General features: G+C 54.9%; 1 protein-coding gene across 4 annotated transcripts; it reads right to left on the minus strand.

Annotated features, from left to right (window-relative positions):
• Window positions 1-9,007: 9,007 nt before the first annotated feature.
• SCN2B (sodium voltage-gated channel beta subunit 2) lies at window positions 9,008-21,470 on the minus strand. 4 transcript variants are annotated; one of them, XM_059182041.1, is made up of 6 exons: window positions 16,616-16,760; window positions 16,070-16,223; window positions 15,196-15,261; window positions 13,895-14,061; window positions 13,394-13,604; window positions 9,008-12,808 (listed from the first exon to the last, which is right to left on the minus strand). In XM_059182041.1, exons 1-6 carry the CDS (start codon window positions 16,679-16,681, stop codon window positions 12,609-12,611), a joined length of 864 nt encoding a protein of 287 aa, XP_059038024.1. In that variant the 5' UTR covers window positions 16,682-16,760; the 3' UTR covers window positions 9,008-12,608. The 4 variants fall into 4 exon arrangements, with proteins under 4 accessions (XP_059038024.1, XP_059038030.1, XP_059038039.1 ...); XM_059182047.1 differs by lacking the exon at window positions 15,196-15,261 and having other exon boundaries at window positions 16,616-16,756; XM_059182056.1 differs by lacking the exons at window positions 15,196-15,261; window positions 16,070-16,223; window positions 16,616-16,760 and adding an exon at window positions 21,203-21,470.
• Between the last annotated feature and the right edge of the window lie 646 nt (window positions 21,471-22,116).

Below are 22,116 nucleotides of genomic sequence, written 5' to 3' on the forward strand. Positions count from 1 at the left end.
GTAGCGACTCCCTCTCCCGGGACCGCAGAGGGACCACTGGAACGTCCGCGGGTCGCCCCGCCGCAGCGGGTGAGCCCGTGTGGGCTGGCCCACTGCGGACTCCAGCGCCTGCAGCCCTCCGCCTTCGCCCCCGAGGCTTGGGGCTCCGGGAACTAAGCTTCCAGTTGCAAACTGCCCCCGCCCACCGCCCACCAACCTCTTCCATTTCTTCGTGGACTCCTGAGAAATCGTGATGCTCCCAACTAGGCAACCGGGCCAAACACTCCCTATCTGCGTCCAGCTACACCCTCCCGCCACACCCCTACTTCTCATTTCTCCCAACTAGGCTGTCCCTTCAGACTCTGCCTTTGCCCCCTCCTCCAGGAGGTTCCCTGGGCCTCCCTTTTGGGGTCCGGGGGTGAAGGAGCCCAGGGCAGGCCTCCCTGCTTGCTGTTACAGCCTGGTAGCAGGGCTGCAGTGAGACCTCTACCCAGAAAGCCTTATCTAGCCTCTGAGGGAAGAGTGAGAAACGCTATTTGGGGTGGTCTGGTAGCCAGGGTCGGCTATTCTCACTGTCCTCTTCAACAATCCCTTGCCAACAATCCAGACCCCTCCGTCAGTCACAGATCCCATCTCCTTCCCTGGATCTCCACTCATCATACATCTGGAGGCTGATTCAAACTTGAAAACCTGCTCCCACTACATGCCCTGACCCCTGCCACAGCCCCACCGTTGCTTCACCAGCACCCCACCTTCTTCTTTTTTTTTTAGCACCCCACCTTCTTAAGCTGGGGCCCCTAGTGGGCTTCAAGGAGATCATGGACCCCACCCCCACCCCCATGTTGGCTGAGAAATGCTGAATGCCTGTTTTTCCAGAAGAGAGGCCCACGGCCTTTCCTCCGTGAGCTGTGACAGTATTGCAGGAGCTCTGGGGTTAGGTGCTGGGGAGTCCAATCCCAGCTCCAGCGTCTACTGCCGACCGACCTTGAGCAAGTTATGCAATCTTCTGCAGAAGCCTCATCTGTACTCTGGTGAAGGGAATGATATTTACCTCGTGAGATTGTTAAGAACAATGCCACTCTTAGGCTGGATGACAGGGAGGGGCCTCAGGGGCCCTGGGCTCCTGAGCCCCCAGGGCCTTGCTCTGGCCCTCCTCTGGCTATCATCTCCCCCCTGGGCAAGGGGGTCCCATGGGGCAGAAAAGGAGGGTGGTCCATGTACCTCCCTCTTCTAGACCAGGCTCTGAAGATCTGGGCCTCTGGAATTCCCTGCTCCGATGACTCAACCCTGAGCCAGCCTCTTCCCCAGGCCCCTTCTCCCAGGAGCCTAGGCCCTGTCTGACGGTGCACCCGGTGGTGGGCAAGGTACAGCTGTTTGCAGGGGGCTAGGGAGTGTCTAGAACTTGACATCAGGTGAAATGTTCTCAGGCACCCATGAGAGTGGACCAGAGAAGGCCTTTTGGACTAGGTCTTCAAATTAAGGTCAAGGAAAAGTAATCAAGTCAGAGGACAATAGATAAATTTTAACCCTTTGTTATCCCAATTTAGAACTCATATTTAGGCACATATGTAATTTCCGTTTGTACACTTACTCCAGGCCTTACAAGCCTTGGGGGTGGACCTAGCTATAAGGACCGAATGAGATATCATTGCATATAAAAATGTTTAGCAGAGTGGTAGACAGAGGGTAAACACGCAGTCCATTTTAGTTCTTGTTATTCTCAAAGAGGTCTGTGGCCCCCCGCAAAATGCTAAGTCTCTTCCCATCTCCAAGCCCGCCCTCTCCTAGGAGGTCCTGGACACTAGATTCACAGGTCCAGGCATCCGGGCCGGCCTGCTTTATTTTTACATCAGGGCTCAAGTTTCTCAGAACAGGAGGCTGAGGTGAGAGAGGAGGTGAGCCAAAGGGAAGGCAAGTGACCCCTGCCCAGAGAAGGGGAGGGGAGGGGACAGAGCTCTCTGGCTATCTTTAGATCCTGGCCGCAGGAAAAGGGGCCCTGTCCCCAGTGCCCTCTACCCTCCCCACAGCCTCCCTTCGACCCTGCTGAGAGTCCAAAGGATCCTCAGGAGACACAAGCATTTCACAGCTGAAGAACCAGGCCCAGAGAGGTAGAATGCATAGCCCAAGGTCACAGAGAATGTGTGTCTCAAAGCCAGGATTAGAACCTCCCCCACTGTGTGATTCCCTGCCTCCACCCTCGACTTTCCTCTGAAGAACGCCAGGAGGGTTCCACACCCCGGACAGAAAAAGTGCTTGAGAAATGCATTAGTGGCTAGAAGATTTCCACATTTTTAGAGCACTTGCCTCAAAAATTCTCAAAACCCTAGCCCACTGATCCAGCTTGGAGGACTGTCCTGAGGGTGCTCGAGGACAGGGTGACAGAAGGTCAGAGCGCCTCCTCTCCGACCCTTTGAGAACCATCTCTTTGAGGGACCTCCCTGATTTAGCCCCTTCCGCCCAGCTCAAGACCTCCTGTCTCCTGGTGGGGGTGTGACTACGCACTGCAGCACCTGGCACTTTTGTTCTTTCCCCTCCATCCCCTGGAAGTCCCCTGAGGGCGGGGATGGTGGCTGGGACACAGTGGCACCCTGACAGGCTTGCTCCTTGGTGACAGGGAATGCACACTCACATCTTGGGCAGCCTGGCTCAGAAATACGGGGAAGAACAAGTTTTCAGAGAGGCGGATGGGGAGGGGACCCCTTGCCAAGAAGCTGTCGGGGAGCTGTCATCTGGGGGAAGGGGGAGGGGGTGGGGAAATAGGGTCCAGATTGAAGGGGAAGGAGAAAGGCGGGGGGGGGGGGGCACATATATTCTTTGAAACAGTCCAATAGTCCTCTCTGAAGGCAGGCAAACTGTCATTCCTGCCCTCCAGGCAGCTGGACTGGAGCCAGGATGGAAAGTGCGTGGAAGGTCGGGGATAGCTGGGAAGAGGGGGAGCCCCTGGGGGCAGAGCTCAAGGTCCGGGCGACTGACCTGGAAATGCTCTCCCAAGGGAAGGCACTCGCACCCGCCTGCCTTGGGCGGTCCCACCTTCTACCAAAGCAGGTAGACAGAAGGCTCCATCCCCTGTCGGTTCTCAGAAAGGCAGCCACCAAGACCCCACACAGCGGGGAGGGTGAGGGAATGCTCCCTCGACCTCCGGAGATCTCCGGAGCTATTTAAAGAGGAGTTCCTCCTAAGTAACAGGAGCCTGGCAGGGAGCCTCCCGCCTCTGGCTCCCGAAGGCCCTAGCCTGCCACCCCTCTCTCCCTCCTCCCCCTCCTCCCCTCCTCCCTCTCCCCCTCTCCTGCCCCACAAGCCCCCGCGCAGCTCCTGTCCCTGTGCTCGTCCCTGTCTGGGCCTTGCAGGTAACAGAGCTCACTGGCGGCGGCGTAGACCCAGCAGGAAAAGGCAGAAGACACGGGGTTCTGCGGGGAGCCCCCGCACACTTCACCCTACAGCTCCTCTCCTACCAGCCTCTGATCTACACCAGGATCTGCTTCCACTCCCTTCTCTCAGCTGCCCTCCCTCTGGCTATAAACAGAGCCCTAGCCCTAGGACCGTGGAAATGCTGGCGAGATTCTCTGCCTGCATGCCTGCATTAATTTAAAGTTAAATGCCGTGAAACCCTTCTGCCTCTCAGGTTGGGCTTGGGTGGCTGCTACCTGGACAAACTTTTGGAAGCCTCCTTCCTAGTGCACCTGCGTCTGTCCCCAGCGCGTCCCTCCTCACCACCCTCCTCCCTCCAGCCCAGAGTGCCAGCGCCCGCCCCCAGCTACGGTCTGGGCATCCACTGAAGTTTGGCGGTGCCGAGGGGGTTAACAAGAAGGCATGCACCAAACCAGCCCCGCAGGCACGTGGTCTAGCAGTCTGAGATGCGGACTCGGACCGTACTGGTCACCTAGCCAGGGCTCCCCAGCCCACCTCGCATGGTGGAGTTAGAGTAAAGATAAGCTCTTCCCGAACCCTCCACTTTCTAAGGGCTCTGGGCACCGGCAGGTAGGCAGCCAGCCACCTCCTCCATCACACCCATCCTCCTCTTCTGTTTTCTTCCAGGTTCTATCCAAACATCCCTTCGGGCAAAGGGGGTGGGGAGCCCCAGACAGATGAGCTCATTGGGTGGAGGAGGGCAGAGGGAGGCGGGAGCTGAACCGTCCTGACCAAGGAGGTGCTCTCCGGACAGTCCCAAGCTGGAGAGGGGCGTGTGCCCACTTCTAGGAGCAGACGTCGGCTTCACGTCGGCTTCCCTGCCGCAGCTCAGAGATGGGGTGAGTCCTGGGAATCTCTTGATTCTGAGCCACATGGGGGTGGGGCGAGAGGCCCCAGGGCAGGCTCAGCTACCCCAACCAGCTCCCCAGAGCTGTGTTGACTTCCTGCTTCCCTTGCCACCCTGTCAAGTGAGCGTGGGGGCTCAGAAGGGCTGGGGGCGGGAGGCATCGGGAAGATTCGACATTCACTGCAGCCATGGGACTGCCTTGTCAGCTGGATGGCTAGATGTCCTCCTGGACCTTAGACCTGGTTCTGCCCTGAACGGGGCGCTGAGACAGCCTGACCAAAACAGAAGTGTAAGACAGAGTGGTGGGGAGTGCCAGGCCCAACCCCCTGAATATTCTGATCCATCTGCTCCAGAACACTGTAGTGCAGGAGTAGGAGGTCTTGCAAATGGAGGCCGGGGTTGGGGGGTGGGGTGGGGGGGTGGAGACAAGGCAGGGGGCAAAGGTGGGGGAGATGGAGAAGCGTCTCCCTGGAGCGAAGGGAGAACTTGGAGAAGTTGGAGTGTGGCACAGGCCCTGGAGTAGGGGTAGAAGCAGGGGACAGCTGCCCGGAGCCAAGAAGTGGTTTTATAGGTTTTTAGGAGCCAAGAGAAGAGAAAGCGGCCAGCAGAGGCCAGAGCTATAGGCACAGAGCTGTGGGGTCAGGGCCAGGCATGGAGGGGGTGGGCTATTAGGGGCCCATTGAGGAGGCTTTGCTTCTGCTCCCAAACCCTTTTGCCCTCACCTGGTCCATGGTCGTTCCGAGGTTGGTGCCAAGCCACCCTTCCCCCACTCACTCCTAGGTCTTTGGGCTGCGAGAGGTCAGTCCTCTGCCCCTTTCTTTCATGTGATGTGGTGCCTTTTGCATCACCCTGCCCCAGGGTTGAGTCCTCTGCCCCTTTCTAGCCATGGCCATGTCACTTTGTGTGCAGACGAACTTAATATAGCAGAGCTTTGGCCTCCCCATCTGTAAAAGTGAGAAAAGAATGCATATTTGGGGAGTTGCCCTGAAAATTCCATCAGCTGACATCCATAGAATGCTTAGTTCCAGGGCCAGGCACAGGAACAGTACTCAGCCAATGGTGATTATCCCTGCTAATCTAGCCAACTCTCACTCATCTGCCCCTTCCCTTTCCCCTCCCCACACCTCACCCCGACCCCCTCAGCTGGACTTGAACCTGACCCCACAGCCATTCACTGCAGCAGTGCACCCAGCTCAGGCGTGAGCAAGCCACGGGGATGGAGAGGCTGGAGACTTTGGTGAAGCTAGGAGGGCTCACCGAGGAGGAAGCTGTGAAAGCTAGCACCTTCTTCCTACAGTCTGGGCTGGAAGGACAAGGAAAGGTCTGCCCTGACCAAAGAGCCAAGGACACAATTTACACTTGGCCTGATCTTGGGAGAGAAGTTCCAAATTTCCAGCCTCTCACAGTCTATTTCTCGTATGAATAGGTGCTCACCACCTCCCCTCTCCCCGCCACGGATAAATCAGGTAAAGATGAACAGGGTAAAGGGCACAAGGGGACAGAGGCAGGCTGGGGAAGAGCATGGCTGAGTAAGAAGGCAGAGGGATGGTTGTTGGTCTGTGTCTAGGTCATATTTGTCTTCAGGCAAGCAAGAGTTAATCCCCCTTTTATCACTTGAATCCTAAAACGAGGGCTGCAGAGGGCCATGTTAGCGACCTTAGAAGGCATCTAAAAGTATGCTCTGATATATGAGTCTTCTCAACAACACCCTCAAGCCACACTTGAATACCTTCCGGGATGGGGATCTCATTACCTCAGAGAAACTCAACCCTTGGCACAGCTCTGACTTCACATTGGATCAATACCTGTCTCTGCCCGCCTGCCCTAATGTTCTGCCTTGGGGCAGAATGGGACAAGTCTAATCCCTTTCCCTGTGGCCACAAACCCAGCCACTGTATTGGCCAACAGCTGCGATACTCACATCCCCTCCATGGAACAAGCCCTCTTCATCTGCCCATTTGCCCATACATAAGAGGGGCTTCAGTCTGTTGAGGCAAATGGCTCCTAGTCCATGTGTCACCTGTTTATGGGGCAGTTGTCCCAGCTGAGAAGCAGAGCCAGCTGTGTCTGGGATCGAGGTGACTTCGCCAGGGCTGTAGGGCAAGTCCCTCCCGTGGAACCCCAAGTAGCCAAGCTGAGTGCCCAGTGCCCATTTGCCACCTTCCCTGGTGCCTCCTGGACCCTCAAGGTCATTCTTGCCAGAGAAAAGGAAAAGCACCTTTATCAGTCTTTCTCGCTCTTCTAGCCAGAGGCCTCCTCAGTCCTGCAGGGCTAGGGGCTCCTAGGCGAGGACAGTCTATCTTGGGATCAAACCTAGGTCACAATGGCAAGATATAGTTCTTGGAGGGGCTTCCCTCCCCCAGGTCTCCTGGTGAGCTCATCCACTGGACGGCTGGAGCTTGTCTTAAAAGGTAGCTGGTGCCCTGAACACCAGCATGGCAGTGGGCAGCCAGGAATGACTAGAACCTGGTGGGCTTCAGGGTGAGAGGTCTGGGGAGGGGGGCAAGGCCACCAGGGCCATCTGAGAAGAGTCCCTATGGTGCCCTGCCAACAGGGACCTTCTAAGCCCTCAAAATGCCAGGGGGAGGGCTAGAGACCTAGTGGGGGCTCACACTCCAATCCAAGCTGACCAGCCCACAGCCCCCTGGACACTGCCCAGACTCGTCTCATCTGGAAATCTGTAGATACTGCCCCCAGCCCAGCAAAATGAGAAGGAGACACGTGCTCTAAGAGGGGCCTGTATACAAACCAACATGAGGCAATGTGGGAATAGGACTCTGGGCCTTGGAGCTGGGAGACAGGCATCTTCTTGTCCTGATGGGCATCAGCTCAGCCTGGGGAAGGTCTTACCTGGGGAGGAGAGACTGGTTTCCAGGGCAGGCTCTTCATTAGCCAGCTGGGGCTCTGGGAGGAACACTTCTGCTATCTGGGTCTTGGCTTTACATATACCCCTTGTAGAAGCACTGGGCCTCTTCTAGCTCCCCCCAGGCCCAGCTGGAGAGGGGTGGGCAGGATCTGGGGCTGGTGTGTGCAGCTGTGCTCAGCTGTGCCCAGACTGGGGACTGTGGGAGAACTGCCGACCTGGAGTCCAATAGGAGATCCTGTCTTGTCCTTGACTCGTCATGTGGCCATAAGCAAGTCACTTGCCTGTTATGGTCCTCAGCTTCCCCTTCAGGATACTCAGGAGGCTTGGCCAGTGGCTCCCTAAGATCCCCCTGTCTCTGATGTTGTAAAGATCTCCCCTCCTATCCCACTCCATTTGGCCAAGGGACTTCTCCTAGGGACTCTGAAATACCCCCTCCCCGCCCCTATACAGACTCATCTTCCAGACAGTAGGCAGTGGACAGGCGGATGGGGTGCCCAGCCCTCCAGGGGCTCAGCAGTGGGAAATGAGAGGCTCTTGTATCTCAGTGGGGGATACAGAAGACTGGTGACCAGTTCTGAGCACCAGAATGGGAGCTAGCTCTTCCTCCACCGGGGACCTCATTCTGCAATCAGAACTCCCCCCACCCCGGCCCCAAGTAGGCTGAGCTAAAGAAAACATCAATTTAAGAGAGATGCCCGAGCCAAATCCAACTCTCCCAGAAGCCAGGCATGGTTCCAAAGTGTTCTGGGAGAAAAGCCCTAGAATAAGGAAGATGCTGGCCCCACCCCAGAAAGAGCCAGCCAGAATCCTCAGTGCCTTCTGCTGCTCAGTCTACCTGTCCTGCCTCAGTTTCCCTATTTGTTAAGTACAGAAGGATCCTCTCTTACATCCCATCCTTGGAAGGACTCAGAGGCTCTGGAGAACAGAGCTGCCCCTCCCTCTGGCTTCTCTCTCAGGTAGCGGCTAGAATCCCTGCAGGTGTCACAACTACCAATGTCAGGGTCCCTGGGAATATTCTAACATGCACCTGGCCACTAAGCACTGGCAAGGGTCTCTGGGTCGCCAGGGAGTAGACAGAATGACAGAGAAACCAGAAGAAAAATAGGAATGAACCACTTCTGCATTTCCTTGCCATTCAGAAAGTTTCAACTTTTCTTATCTTTCTTGTGCACACGCACGCGTGTATGTACATTCGTGCATGTGTGCGTGTAGGTAAAAAAAATGCAGAGACTAAGAACAGGAAGCAAGAAAGAAAAAGACTGGATTTGTCTGGACTAGGAGTGTCCCCCTACCCAGCCACACCAGGAGGGCGTCCTTAGTCCCGAGAGTGGGATTCCGCAGCAGCACACAAATCTGATCCAGCAGTGCTCAGATGGGACATGAACAACCTGACTCTTCCCCCTTACCACCCTCACCCGTGAATGGGCATGAGGGCAGACTCTGAGTAGCTCTCACCTATTCTCCCCCAACCCACCAAGTCCAGAGCAGGCAAAGGAAGTGCCTGCCTAGTGAGACATGGCTTAGAAATTGGTGGGGGCTGGGGGGGAAGAATGGCCCATCCATCTATGGAAAAAATGGCCAACATCCATTTAACAGTGTCACTGTGCCCAAGACTCGTCATCCTAGAAATAACCAAGAGGCCCCCAAGAAGTGGGTGTTGAGCCGCCATGTCTTCAGGGTGCTTCCAAGGTGGAGGGAGTGCCCAGGATTCCGAGAGAAGGCAAAGGGGGAAAGACATGAGCCATTTCTCAACATGAGCAGAGTAGAAGGACTGTGTCCTTGCTGAGGACAGGGCAACATCAGCGGGATCACCAGGAGAGGAGCAGCAGGGATCCCTGGCAGTATCCCTCCAAAGCCTCCAATTTACCCCACTCTGCACCCCCGAAAAAAGCCACACTCAAGGGATGTTCAGGGGAGATGATCTGTTTATTGCAGCCAAAGATCCAAGCAATACGGCAAACTGCAAAAGAAACGCAGTCTGCTCCAAGAAGCAGACACCTCACAGCAGCTGGGCCACAGAGGACCACTGGATTTTTCTCCCCGCCACCCCCCCCCCAACCACCCTGTAGCACATTAAACCTAGAAAGTGCAAAAGTAGTTGGGTTTTCTCCTCCAAGTGCACAAAAAGCAGTAAGAACATTCCGTAATTTGCCTTTGGTGAATCAACTCAAAACATTGAGAAATGATGGTTTCCCCCACCTCACCCAGTATAACTTTTGGGGTGGATGTAACACAATGTTTTCTATTTGTATATAGAATATATCTATACCTATATACCTATGTGCAAATGCATCAGCAAACTTCAATAGAGGAAGACATCAGCAAGAGGCACAGTCTGTCCTTAAGACAAATTGCAAGGAAATTTCTTGATTTATCACTCATTCCAACCGCACCATGCCATCCTTATGGCCCGGGACTATCTTCTGGGACCTGGCCAGTATTTCCCATTGTCCATCTGCTTTACCTGACCTTGTAAATACTTACCAGCCCGACTTCCCCAAGGGGACTTCCGGGGAGAAAATATGGATCCAATCAGCTTTTCCTTTCTATAAATTGGGAATAACTGTGATTAGTCCATAGCTAAGGGGCAGGCAGTCATTTTCAAAGCCAGTTTCAAGGCACCTCAAGGCATTTCAGTCCTGAAAAATTGTACTTTGTTCTTAGAAGTTAAGTCCCATGGGTTGACCAGCCCATCTCTTTACAAGTGGCCCTTGATTAGGAGGAAGAGATAGACAGGGAGCTCCAAGACAACAGGAGAGGCAGGGGTGGTGGAGGAAACCAGCAGACTGGACCCAGCAGAGCGCAGTGATGGGAACATGCAGCTGGAAGTGGGGTTGGACCCCACCCCGCAGGGACAGGAGCAGCTTGCTGGCAGAAACTAGAAAGCAGGGTAGAGAAATGGCTGCTATGGGAACATGTCACTCGTTCCCCACCTCTACTCAAAGAAGCCCCATCTTGTTCCCAACCTCACGGCTCTGGGGGAGGCAGCCCTAGGAGACCTCCAGAAGAGATTCTAAGAGGCTGCAAGAGAAAGCGCCCATGAGGGTGGGCAGCCGGGGGGCCCCACTGGGTCAGGGTGTTGAAAGGAATGAACCCAGAAGTCTGGCGCTTCTTGGTGGAGAGTTAGGACTTCTTAGAATAAACCTAGGGAATCACGCAAAAATTTCCCCTAAATGTTACGCCTCCTGGAAAAAGAAAAGTGCTCCGCATCAGCGCAGATCCCCACTCATCCTGGGAGAGGAGAGCACTTGAGAGGTTGCCGGAAAGTGAAATCTGCAGGCTGCAGAAGTGTGTCCCAACCACCCTTGGTCTCAGCTGGTATGAGATGCCTACCACCCATCGCTCCCCTCTGAGCTGGTTGGCTCCAAGGATGGGCTGTGCCCGCCCACCCCAGGCATCCTGGTGGCTTAGCCCACTCCCATTGGCAGTGTGTTGATTGGCAGTTAGGTACGGAGCTGGACTCCCCCCACCCAGGAGCTGTGACCCAGGCTGTCCGTCCCCCACTCTTCACCCACTCTGCCTGGCCTGTCACCTTGTTCCCTGTGCACCTCCCCCTCCCCTTTCCTTCCTTTCTTCCCTTCCCAGGGCCCAGAGTCAGGACTCTCTTCCTTCTCCAACTCCAGCCCTGGAAGCAGTGGCTGCAGAGGTGGAATTAGATGCACAAAAAAAAAAAAAAAAAAAAAAGAATCTTGGTCCCCACAGTGCTGACCTGACAGTTCCCAACTCTGTTATGGCTTTGTGTGTCCCCCCCGGCGGCCAGCACGGTGGCCGGCACACAGGAGATGCTCAGTAAATGGATGTCGAATTGAAGTGACTTAAACTTAACCTCCCGTATGCTCTTGTTCTCTCCCCAAATTGGCCACCTGCCTGGCAGAGGCAGAGAATGCTCCCTGAGACTGTCACATCCTGTCTCTACCCCCTTTCCTCAGACCGGTTCCTGCCCTAGGCACTGACTCCAGGAGCCTGGGCAGGGTCTGATCTCCTGGAAAGGCTGGGGAAATGCTGAAGAAGGTCAGTCTGGGATGGGGATTGGGGGGGGCCTTGCCAGCAGCTCTGCCCGCCCGCTCCATCCTTCCGTCCCCAGCGCCCTGGGAGAGGATCAGGCAGTGGACAGCCCAGCTCTCTCACCTCACTTCCCTGTCTAGCAGCCCGCAGAGACCCTTGCCACAGGGAAAACTATGGCTCTGTTGGTTCAAACTGGAGACTGAGGAACCAGAGGAGGGAAGGGCCGGACGCTCAGTCTTGCCAGTCTGAACCTGGTTCCCCACCCGTAAGGAATGGCTTGCCGCCTGGATCTCTGAGGGTCTTCCAAGGTAGAGTGCACGTCAGCAGGTTCTCTCTGTCTCTCTCCCTCTCTTGAGGCTTAAATAATTCCCTCTTCATGTGAGTAAAATGGCAGTGAAAGTTGGCTTTCCAGAAATGCTACTTGCCTCCCCACAGAGGGGGGGCCCTGGGGCCTGGAGGGTGAAACATGGCGGCAGGATGTTTCCCTCAGGGCATCCCCTTCCCTGGAAAGGAAAAGCTAAAAACCCTGCTGAAGCTCACGGAGAAAGTCTGAAGAGAAGGCCCAGATGAAGGCCCCAGTCTGTACCTCAACTCCTCCACAGTCGCGTCCACCTTCCCCAGCCCCACGCTCTCACTGAGGGCCGTCACCCCGCTGGAGGAGGCAGACTGTAACCAACTCCATTTTACCACGGAGCCCCCACCCCTTCAGACCTTAGCCAACTTTGAAATTTCTCTGCTCTTAGTAGTTCACTATGGTGAAAAATGACCACTTCCTGCAAGGAATCAACCCATCCCCAGCCCAGCTCCGTGAGTCTTCATGTGGTGCTCCTCCCGCCCCAATCCCAAGAGATGCGCTGCCAACAGAACTCCCCCCCCCCCCAGGCTCCTGTGGTAACAGCTGTCGAAGGAGAGGGGGTAAGAGCACAGGTCCTTGGGCCAAGGCTTCCCCTCAGTGCCCAGGAAATGCAGTCATCCCTTCAACATGCCCCACCCCCACCCAAGTGACAGGAACCCTTCAGCAGTCCCCAGCCTGACAGGGCTGCCTGGCCTGGAGCAGCTCAGGGAGCAGAGCCACGCCACAGCCCAGGCTCTCTTGAGGCAGTCCAGGAGAGCCCCTCAGCCATCCGCAGATCTTCCCTGAGGCCCACCAGACCAGTCCACAAACGAGGCAGGCTGGGCCGCTGACCTCCCCCTCATCCACCCCCCCTCTGGGACCCTCGCTCAGGCCTCCTGCCTCCTCTCAGGGACAGGCAGTTTGAGCCCACTTCTCCCTCCCCAGGGCCCACACGTCCCACGTGCCATGGCAGGTTTCCCAAATGAAAGAGAGGTGAGTCACTCTTGGTGCAGGGTAGGGGGTACGAAGTGAGGGGTTCGGGAGGCCCCAGGTGGGCCCTGGGACCCTGGATCAAGAGAAGCACACCAAGAGAGGGCAGGCGGGGGCACAGTGTGCAGGGTGGAGGGTGGGAGGAAGACAGGACGCGAGGGAGGGGCCGCGGGGCCATGTTACTTGGGGCCGTCCTCCGCGTTGCCCTCTCCGTCTGTCTTGCCCTCCTCCTCCGTCTTCAGGTCATCCGTGCTCAGTTTCTGCTCTTTTTTCCTCCTCACACACTTTACTACCATCAGCACCAAGATGACCACCGCCAGGAAGCCGCCCACGGAGGCGCCCACGATCACGGCCACTGTGGAGTCCCGCTCAGGGGGCTCTGCAGAAGGAAAAGAAACAGACCTCCCCTGAGCACCGGGGCAGGGAAAGGGAGCCTCCGCCTCGGCCCCCTGCTCCCCGCAGTATACGTGGGGTGGTCCTGACCGGACGCTTGGCATAGAAAGCACTGTAGTAAAAGCCACAATCAAACCAGGCCCCTGAGCTCTCTGCACTCCACCCCAAAATCGCAGCGCACCTCAAAGCCCCAGGGAAGGACAGTAAAATGCAGAATTTAAGAGCACGGACTTTGAGATCAAATAGACCCAAACTTGAGTCCTGATTGTGCTATTCACTCATTGCATGACCTTAGGTGGCTGACTTCTAGTGATAGCATGTGCCCAACCAATGACCGTGGCCTCATGACCATGACCAAGGTCATTATAAGGATAAGACCTGGTTTCAGTCCTCAGAGACCTGAGGAAGTAACAGGGATGCCTCCCCGCACCACCCCCCCACAAGCCAGAGCTCCCACCTCAGGAAGGCACAGCCCCTCCCAAGGAGCGGGGTGATCCCCCTGCTGGAGGGTGGGGCGTGGGACAGGCAGGGGCCCCAGGGCAGTCGACTGCCCACTCTGCCCGCCACTCACCTTCCATGAGGACCTGCAGGTAGATCTTTCCGTGGCCGCGGTGGCGGTCGGGCGGGTTCATGATGTAACAGTTGTAGGTGCCCGCATCCTCGAGCTGCACGTTTCTCAGTGTGACCGACACGTCATACTTGCTGGGGTTCCCTGAGAACTCCACGCGGTCTCGGAACCGCTCCAGCTTCAGGTTGATGATCTTCATGCGGAACTGGAGGAACTGGGGAGGAGGAACCACATGATCGAGCAGCTGCAAGGAGAGGGCGTGCACCCCTCCCCTCTGCCCACCTGGTTCCCTGGAAGAGAGGCGGCTACCTCCAGGTCTCTGCCGCCCTCCCAGGGCCACCCAGGTGTGACCACACACCTTCTGCAGAAGCCCTCTGGAGCAGACTGCCCACCAGGATCCCCAGGGTCCTGGTCCACGGCAAGGGGCAGACGGTGGGAAATGTGGGCTTCATGCCCAGGAGCTCCTGCCCCCTCCCTCCCCACCGACCCCCTCCGGGGACTCACCATCTCCTCAGAGCAGTTACTACACTCCTGGTAGGTCCAGTTCAGGGAGAACTGTTTGTGGTTCACTGTGTAGCAGGAGTTGAATGTACAGGGCAGACGGGCATCAGAGCCATTGAGGACGTTGAGTGTGGTAGGTACTGTGACCTCCATGGTCCGCCCCGGCGGCACTGTGGATAAAGTGACAAGCTGGTGAGGATTCTGGCTCATGGGCCCAGGGAGGCAGCAAGCCTTCTGCACCTGATGGGGAGAGGAGCAGAGCCTTGGCCTTGGGCTGGGTCCCTTGGGTCTGAAATGAGTCAGGGAGTGGTGTGGGGTGGGCAAAGCTACCCAGGGTACGTGATGTGGCCCTTGGAGTAAAGCAAGGCTTGGTGGGGAGAGAAGTTGCCTATTAAGCCAGGGCAGACGAATGGCCCCAAGTCTTTCCCAGGACCATAGATGTGCAACCCCTCATCTGGCTGTCCTGCCCCAGCTCTACTATTACCACCTGCTAGCAGAAGACCGTGGACAAGGGACTCCACTGTGCTGGCCTCAGTTTCCCCCTTCTCAACTCTGCTGATCCCAAGCCCCTCCAGCCGAAGCTGCAGTGACTCCCACATGGCAGAAAGCCTTCAGGACAGGTGAAGATTCAGAAGGCCTTGCTCTCTATGCACGAGGGCCACAGGAAAGCCCAGCCGCCTGCTCTTCCCTGGGGTTTCTGGCAAGCAGGAAAAATGGCAGCCAAGCAGTGGGAGGTAAGAGGGATCCCAGAAGAAGAGGCACAATTCCAAGGGACCAGCGGATGCATCAACGAGGACAGGAGTCCCTTCTGGAGATGTCAGACCTGGAAATGTCCCAGCAAGGAGCTGACATAGGCTGAAGGGGTAACAGAATGGGGACAGCAGATTTCTGTCAAATCCTATAAGGAGCACCAGGCCTAGTGTAGAAGAGTTGGGTGCTGGGGCTGCCCGGCCCCCTTGGACACCTTCAGCAGAGCAGAGGCTAGGGTGAGCTGAGGGAGCCCAAGCCCTTCCAGTTGAAGCCGCAGGGATCTCCATGGGGCAGAAAGCCTTGGACACAGAATTTAAGGGGTCATCCACCCTCAGGGTCAGGCAAACATGTCTTTAAACTGCACACCATAGGTCCCTCACTGGCCTCACCTTAGTCCTGAACTTAACGCTAAGATTTTCTGCCAAAATATTCATTTTGTTTATAGAGTTAATCTGTAACGTCCAGAATCAGCCACGCATTCATTCATTTACCCCATATTTACAAGCCACCCCCCCCCACACGCCCCTGCACTTAGCCTACGCCCCAGGACTTACTGCTGTGAACAATGGCGGCAGAGTCCCCGCCACATGAAGTTTGCCATCTAGGGAAGGGAACACACCCTAACAAGGAAGAAAATTATAATGTAACTATGTAGTGATGTCTGGCAGCTACTGTAAGAATTATAGCAAAGCAAAGGGGTGTTGTTTCCTACCCACAGTCAGGGAGGACTGCTCGGAGGAGCTGACGTGTAGGCAGCCCCTGACAAAGTGAGGGAGTGAGCCATCTCAAATCCTGAAGGAATCAAGTGCAGAGCAGTGGAGCATCAAGACCACAGTCCCAGTGGCTGGAATGAGCTTCTTGTGTCTGCATCACAAGGAGCAGCAATCAAGGAGCAAATGGTAGGATCCCAGAGTTAGGCAGGAGTGAGGCACTAGGGGCTCTGGGTGGCCAGAATTTGGGATTCCGATTTTCTTCTGTGTGTGATAGAAAGCTCTCTGGGGCTTGGGGATGGAGGCGGGAGGGGTGCAAACGGAGGAGGGGCAGAGGGCGTGGCTAGGAAGCTATGGCTACAGGAAGAGCGTAGACTAGGAGATCCCTGAGACACGGGGCCCCTTCCAGCTCTGCCTTCCATCGCTGGGGGGATGTGGGCAAGCTCCTTCACCTTCCAAGGCCCAGTCGCCTGCTCCGTAAAACACAACTGATGACAGCCACCTCCTGCCATCATCATTTCAAAGAGATAAAATACTAAAAGCGTGATGCGCAGGCTGGCAGCTCCTGCTACCCTACATTCTCCTTAAGTTCTGCCCTCCTAAACAGGAAGGCCTTATGGGACAGTGTCCTGGCAGAGGGCAGCCCCTTGGAATTCCCCCAGCTCTGGCACCCGGCCGGCCCGCGGCGCAGGCCGGAAGCATCACCCGCAGGTCTCACCTTGCCAAACCGCGGTGTAGCGCACAACAGCTGGGCCCCTCCCCGGAAGCAGCCGCAGCGCAGCCTGCGAACCGGGGGATGTCGGTCTGCTGAGCTCCTCCCCCGGGATAAGTGGCCGGGATTTAAGGACCGGAGGGGCTCCGACCTGCTGGCTCTAGAGGTCGTAGCGGAGTCTTAGGTGGAGGCATTAGGCGTGCAGACCCACCTGCAGCGCCCGGGCTTCTGGGAGCGTGGGCTGCGCTCACTAGGGGAGCGTGACCTGGGGAGGCTGAGTGGGCCTGCCAAGAAGAACAAAGCCCATTTCCCGGATCCCCGCTCTCATCAGCATTATGAAAGCACCTAGCACAGCGCCAGGCAAGGAGGAGGTGTGCAGAAAATGCCACTGCCGCCCGCGCTCTGCAGAGGCAGAGAAATCTGCAGGGAAGCAACCAGGCAGGGCCTTGTCCTGAGCTCACCTCTTACCCGAGTAAGGCCCCCGCTTCTCTAACCCCCTCCGAGTGCCGCTACCTTCCCAGGGCTCCTTCCCAAAAGGGGCCTCCGACTGACCCCAGAAAGCAGGTGCTGTGAAACGGGCTGACCTATCCCTGGCCTTTTTCCCAGGTCAGCCCCCATCCCTCAGATGAGAACTTGAATTCCACAGGCAGCCCCCTCCGCTGAGAAGGAGCCCGCACCCTGCCGTGTGGAAGGGCAGAGCTGCGGGGAGGTCCTTTCTGGCTGAGCAGAGTGAGCCGAGGTGCAATGCGGAGTCCCTTTACTTCCTGCAGCCCAGCCGCCTGGCCCCGGCTGGAGGCCCCAGGAGGGACGCGTGCGCCCTCTAGTGGTCAGAGACAACCAGGGAGTCCCAAGCGCAGAGAGACGCGGGGATGGTCACAACAGAGGAAGCCAGATGGGACATCACCAGAATTGGGGACCTAGACCCACCGCTTCCCCAGTAAGGCAAGTGAGACACTGAGGGAAACACACAGAGGACGCGGACAAGCTAGGGCCAGACCGTGCTTCCTGACTCCTACTCTAAGTCACCGTCGTCAGCCTGAGTCCCCTACCAGGGTTTTAGACCTCTCACCAATCCAGGCCCCCATTAAAGACGAAGAAAGCACCATGCAAGAAGGTCAGAGCTGTGAGCAAAACCCCAGTAAACTCTGCGGCTCCCGGAAAGTAGCCAAGCCCGCAGCTAGGGCCATGGAAAGGACTTCCCAACAACAGAGTGCTTCCTGCAGGCCAGATGCTGTCTTACTCATTCCATAGATATGACCTCATTTGATACTTACAAGAGCCCTGTTACCACCCTGTTTTCCAGATGTTGCAATTGAGCACAAATAAGTTACATGCATAGCCCAAGTTCACAGCTAATAAGTGACAAAGTTCCATTTTGGCCCAGGCTGCCAGGCTCCAGACAAGGGGTGAGGGGTTGAGGCCTGGTGATACTCCAAGGAATGCCAGGGAACAACCACGCCTCCACCCCCCATCTCTCCCCACCCCCGGACTGTCTCCACAGCAGAACCAGCCCCAAACTGCCAGCCCCCACCTCTGGAGGGGAATGGTACTGTTTAAAGGAACATCCATGAAAGGAAGCTCAGGCCTGGTTGTCCCATTTAGGACCAGGTCTGGGTCTCCTGATTTCCAACAGATAGAAAGGAAATGGGGATCAATGGGGGGTATAGTAAGGATGTGGCTTCTGGTCTTAGCTCCAAAGCATCACTGGCACCCAAGCCTCCCCTCCTTTCTTGGGGGGCCACATCTGGGCACCCCAGGTCCCATGCTATCCACTGTTCTAACTGGCCCATCTTTCAAAGATCACACAGATTTGCTCATGTCCTACCAAACTCTGTCTCCTGCAAAGACAAAAGGGAACTCTCTCCATTCCTCTTTCCAACCTTACAGCAACCAATGAGGTAGGTTTATTTTCTTCTTCATTAAGAGAGTATCTAAGCAGAGGACTGGTCCTCCCCAACCTTCTGAGGCAGCCCCCTGCCTCCCAGAGGAGTGTGAAACACAGACCCTGCCTCCTGCTTTCAGACCCTCCCCCACACCAGGATCTCCATCTCCAAGCCAAGTCTACCCCTGGCAACATGTCCTCACCACCCCTCCACTGGCTCCCTGTTGCTTTCAGGATCAAGTCCAGGCTCCTGGGCACAGCTTCCAACCCTTTGCCATCTGGGACCAACCTAAGTCTTGGCCTCCTCACCTGCAGCTCCCAACCATCCGTGCTTCCTCCACATCGGTGATCTCCGACTCCTTACTTTTCCTAACAAACCCACCTTCTTTCACCCCTCATGCCTCTGCATACGTTTATGCTTCAGGCCAGGAATCTCATTCACCCTTTTCAACTTGGGGCCCTCTTCCCTATGCTGCAGTTCACAGCTCATGAGGCATGCCATGAGGACAGCTTGCCCAGCACCTGGACCCTCTCCCCAGCCCTGTTCCTATCACTTCCAGGTGACTGGAAGGCAGAACAGCCTTGTGGCCAAGCGGTGAGATCTTAGGCAAGAGAGTTAACCATCCAGACCCCAGTTTCCTCATCTGTAAAATGGGAGACAATAATAGAATCCGACTCCTAGGGCAGTTGTGAGGATTACATGACTTGCAAATGTATGAAGCTCCCAGTGATGCCTGGTACATATTCCTCGACGAAGGCTCGCTACTATCATGATCAGCCTCATTATGATTTATCATTAGGACAGGCCCTGTGATGTTGTGCTGTCATTATCTGTTCGTGTGCCTGTGTCTGTGTCCCTTGGGAGGCTCTGGGGAACTGATTTCTACTCATCTTGGTATCCCTGGGTATCCCCTTGGTATCCCCAGAACAGTATGTGATACCAGATGGGCACTCCATAAATGTCTGTGGAAGGAAGGAAAGGTATTTCCCCTCCATGTCCAGAGCCCTGCAGATGCAGGCAGTGGGCCCGAGTGAGGACCGGACTCCACTTTCTAACCCTCGCCTAACTTAACCCAGTCTTGGTAACAAGGCTGGTGACTGCAGAGCCGATGGTCTTAAGAAAAACTCTGGCAAGTCCAGTCATTCAGACTATTTCTAGCTAAAAACTAGTCTCACGTGCCTCTGCTGTGTGTACGGCAGATTGCCCAGCTGGTTATCCTCTATGATTTACCTGCTCTATGGTTATCCTCACAAACCCTTCCCCTGATGTGGTCCCCCCTTTGTCATTTGTCCCTTCACCTTGGAGACTGACGCCATTACAATCACCAAAATTCCACTGTCCACCTGAGCCCTTAGACTTGGAGTGCCAGGGCCTACCTCATCATAGCATCAGTCAAGTTCAAGTTCAAGATCTACCACCCAGGTTGCAGAGGCTCTAGCTTCCTCCCACCATCACCTTACAAGCCCCATTCCCTGACCTCTTCACTCTAGACCCCATCCTCCCGGAAAACATTCCCTGGTCACAGTCATGGAGCCCCCTTCCTTTTTTTCACTTAGATCAGGCTCTCATAAGACTGTCGCCCTTCCACAGGAAGCTCTCCCTACGTGCCAAGGAAGTCACGTGTCCTCCATCCCTGGCTCCTTACACCCAGGTCATCCCCCAACTCCCCGTCTCTTTGCCTGCCTTGAGATTCTTTGATCCATTCTTGTTAATATAGCAGTACCATTTCAGGAACATTGGGGGCAGTAGAGTTCAACAGCTAAGAACTAGAAGCCCGACAAACTGGTTCAAATCTCAGTTCACCTTACACTAGTCGTATGACTTTCAGTTACTTTAAGTAACTTACTTACTGCATTTCTCTGTGCCTGTTTCCTCATCCATAACAGAAGGATCATAACAGCACCTACCTCATTCTACTGATTATCCCGAGGACTAAATAAGGCATACACCCCCTGGGCATGTGAAAAGCCCAACTATTATTGAGCACCTGCTGTATACCGCAGCTTTACACAAAACCCAGGCATTCTCCAGGTTACCCACGAAAGAACCAAAGCTCAGAAGGGTCAAGTCACTTGTCTATGGTCATGAAGTAAAGGTGATTTTAAACCCAGAACTGATTCCAAGGCTCACCATCTTTGTATGGCCCAGTCTCTGTAGGGCCCAGGCTTCCGTAACATTCCTGCTCTGTTAATATGTCCAGTAACTCGGCAAATCTAGTAGGCCTTATGACGCAAGCTGCCAGGGGCTCTGTGTTGTCTCTGTCTAGCACTCCTGCCCAATATCCAACCCAGCACACCAGAGAAAGACAAGGAGAAAGAGGGAAGGAGGAGGGAGGATAGTGTTGGGGACTAACCCCACTGACAATCCCTGGGCTTGACTACATCAGCAATGAGTAAGTTTAGGAGCAAGAAGGAAGCTACCTATAAAGCAGGCTTGCAAATAACTCTCTAGCCCACCTACTCACCAGGAAGTCCTGAGTGGTCCAAAGTGAAATTAGAAATTAACATTTGGATCAGTTGACAAGGCTGTTTGCAAGGTTGGGCTGCTCTTAAAGGGCCACAGCCACACTCAGCCAAAGAGTTCCTTTTTTTTTTTTTTTTTTCTTTTTTTCCTGATCCCTTCACCTGACTCCCTCCTCCACTCCATCTGGCCCAGAGGCCTCCATCAGCGCTTGCTTCAGCAAGTCTGTCCTCAATGCAGAGACCATACTTCAAGCCTGATATCCCCCCACCGCCCCCCCCCCCACATTTCCACAAATCAATGGTACCGATTTCCAGACTCAACTTTCTACCTCCCACTCCCCCAAACATTCTTTCCTAATATCCTAAATCCACCAGATTCCAAAGATCATGGTCTGCTAGAGAAGCCCCTTAAGAGAGCATGAAGACCCAGGACCCCATGTTTGCAGCAGCTTAGAAAAAATCCACGAAGAGACTTTGCAGATCGACCTATCCTCCTCCCCCACCCCCACGTAAGTCCATTTCAGGGGAACCCAAAGAAAAATCACTTCCCGTGGTTTTAACTGTCACCCCCGAGGCACACTCAGATCCCCGACCCAACATTTCTGTGACCAGCTCGTCCCAGCGTTATGCAGTCCCCAACAATGTCTTCCCCCAGTCCCCGGTACCTCCCTTCCCAAGGACATGAAGGGAAGCTCCAGCCAGGTCTCCTTTCCTGCCCCCGGCCCCCATCCTCTTTCCAGCTGTGGCTACACTTCTGGACCCTCAGGAGCATGCAGATGTGCAGTCTAACTTACCCAAAGAGAAAAAGAGACTGAGCCCCGTGAGACTGAAGGCAGGGCGAGGTAGCCAGGCATCTCTGTGCATTTTCAGAGACTGAGATGTTAGTCGGGTGGGATAAGGGACAGGGTGATTTGAGGGGCCGAGGGCTACAAGGGAGGAATGGTTAGATGCTAAAAAAAAAAATGCACAGAGGTACTTCAAAGACACATACAACTTTAAGGAAGCTTTATTTCCATCTCTCTAATATGGCCGGCTTGTCTGTTGCTGCTAAAAAGAGAGAGGGAGTGTGTAAGGGAGAGAGAGAAAAAGGGGGATGGAGTAAATTCTGTGGTTGGTGGATTTTGAAAAGCAGGTGGGAGGGCATAAAAAAGTCTTTCTGAAAAGAACAAAGTTCCCCAGGATTCTTTTCCCCCTAAACCAAGAACTAAACCAAGTCCTGCCTCCCTTCTTCTTCTTTCTTCTTCTTCTCTGGGATGACTGTTGGGATTTAAAGGTTGTTAGAGAAGCTCATTCATTTCAAAACTGCTATAAGTTGGGGGGGGACTCTTTAAAACACCCCCAAAAGGAGATGCTTGTTTTGTGTTATCTAGAAAGGGTTCTGGGAAGTGAGTTGGGGAGAGTTTCTGGAAATGAGGACTTCCTCATTTTTCTACAATTACCACTGAAAACAGAACATATCAAAGCAGGTTGGTGTAAAAACACCTAACAGATCTTACAAAGGAATGTAATACGAGCCTTTGGGGAATCCTGACACCCAGTCAAATCAAGAGTAAAAAGACATTTTTTGAGACAGTTGGGAAAAAATAAATGTGGGCTGGGTATTAAATTATATTCATGAATAATTCTTAGTTTTGTTGGGTGTGATAAAATATTGTGGTTATGTTCTTGAATATCTTTTTGGTTTTTTTTAATTCTTTATTTAAATTCA

The sequence above is a fragment of the Mustela lutreola genome, chromosome 1 (assembly GCF_030435805.1).
Source record: "Mustela lutreola isolate mMusLut2 chromosome 1, mMusLut2.pri, whole genome shotgun sequence".
Classification (NCBI taxonomy): domain Eukaryota; kingdom Metazoa; phylum Chordata; class Mammalia; order Carnivora; family Mustelidae; genus Mustela; species Mustela lutreola.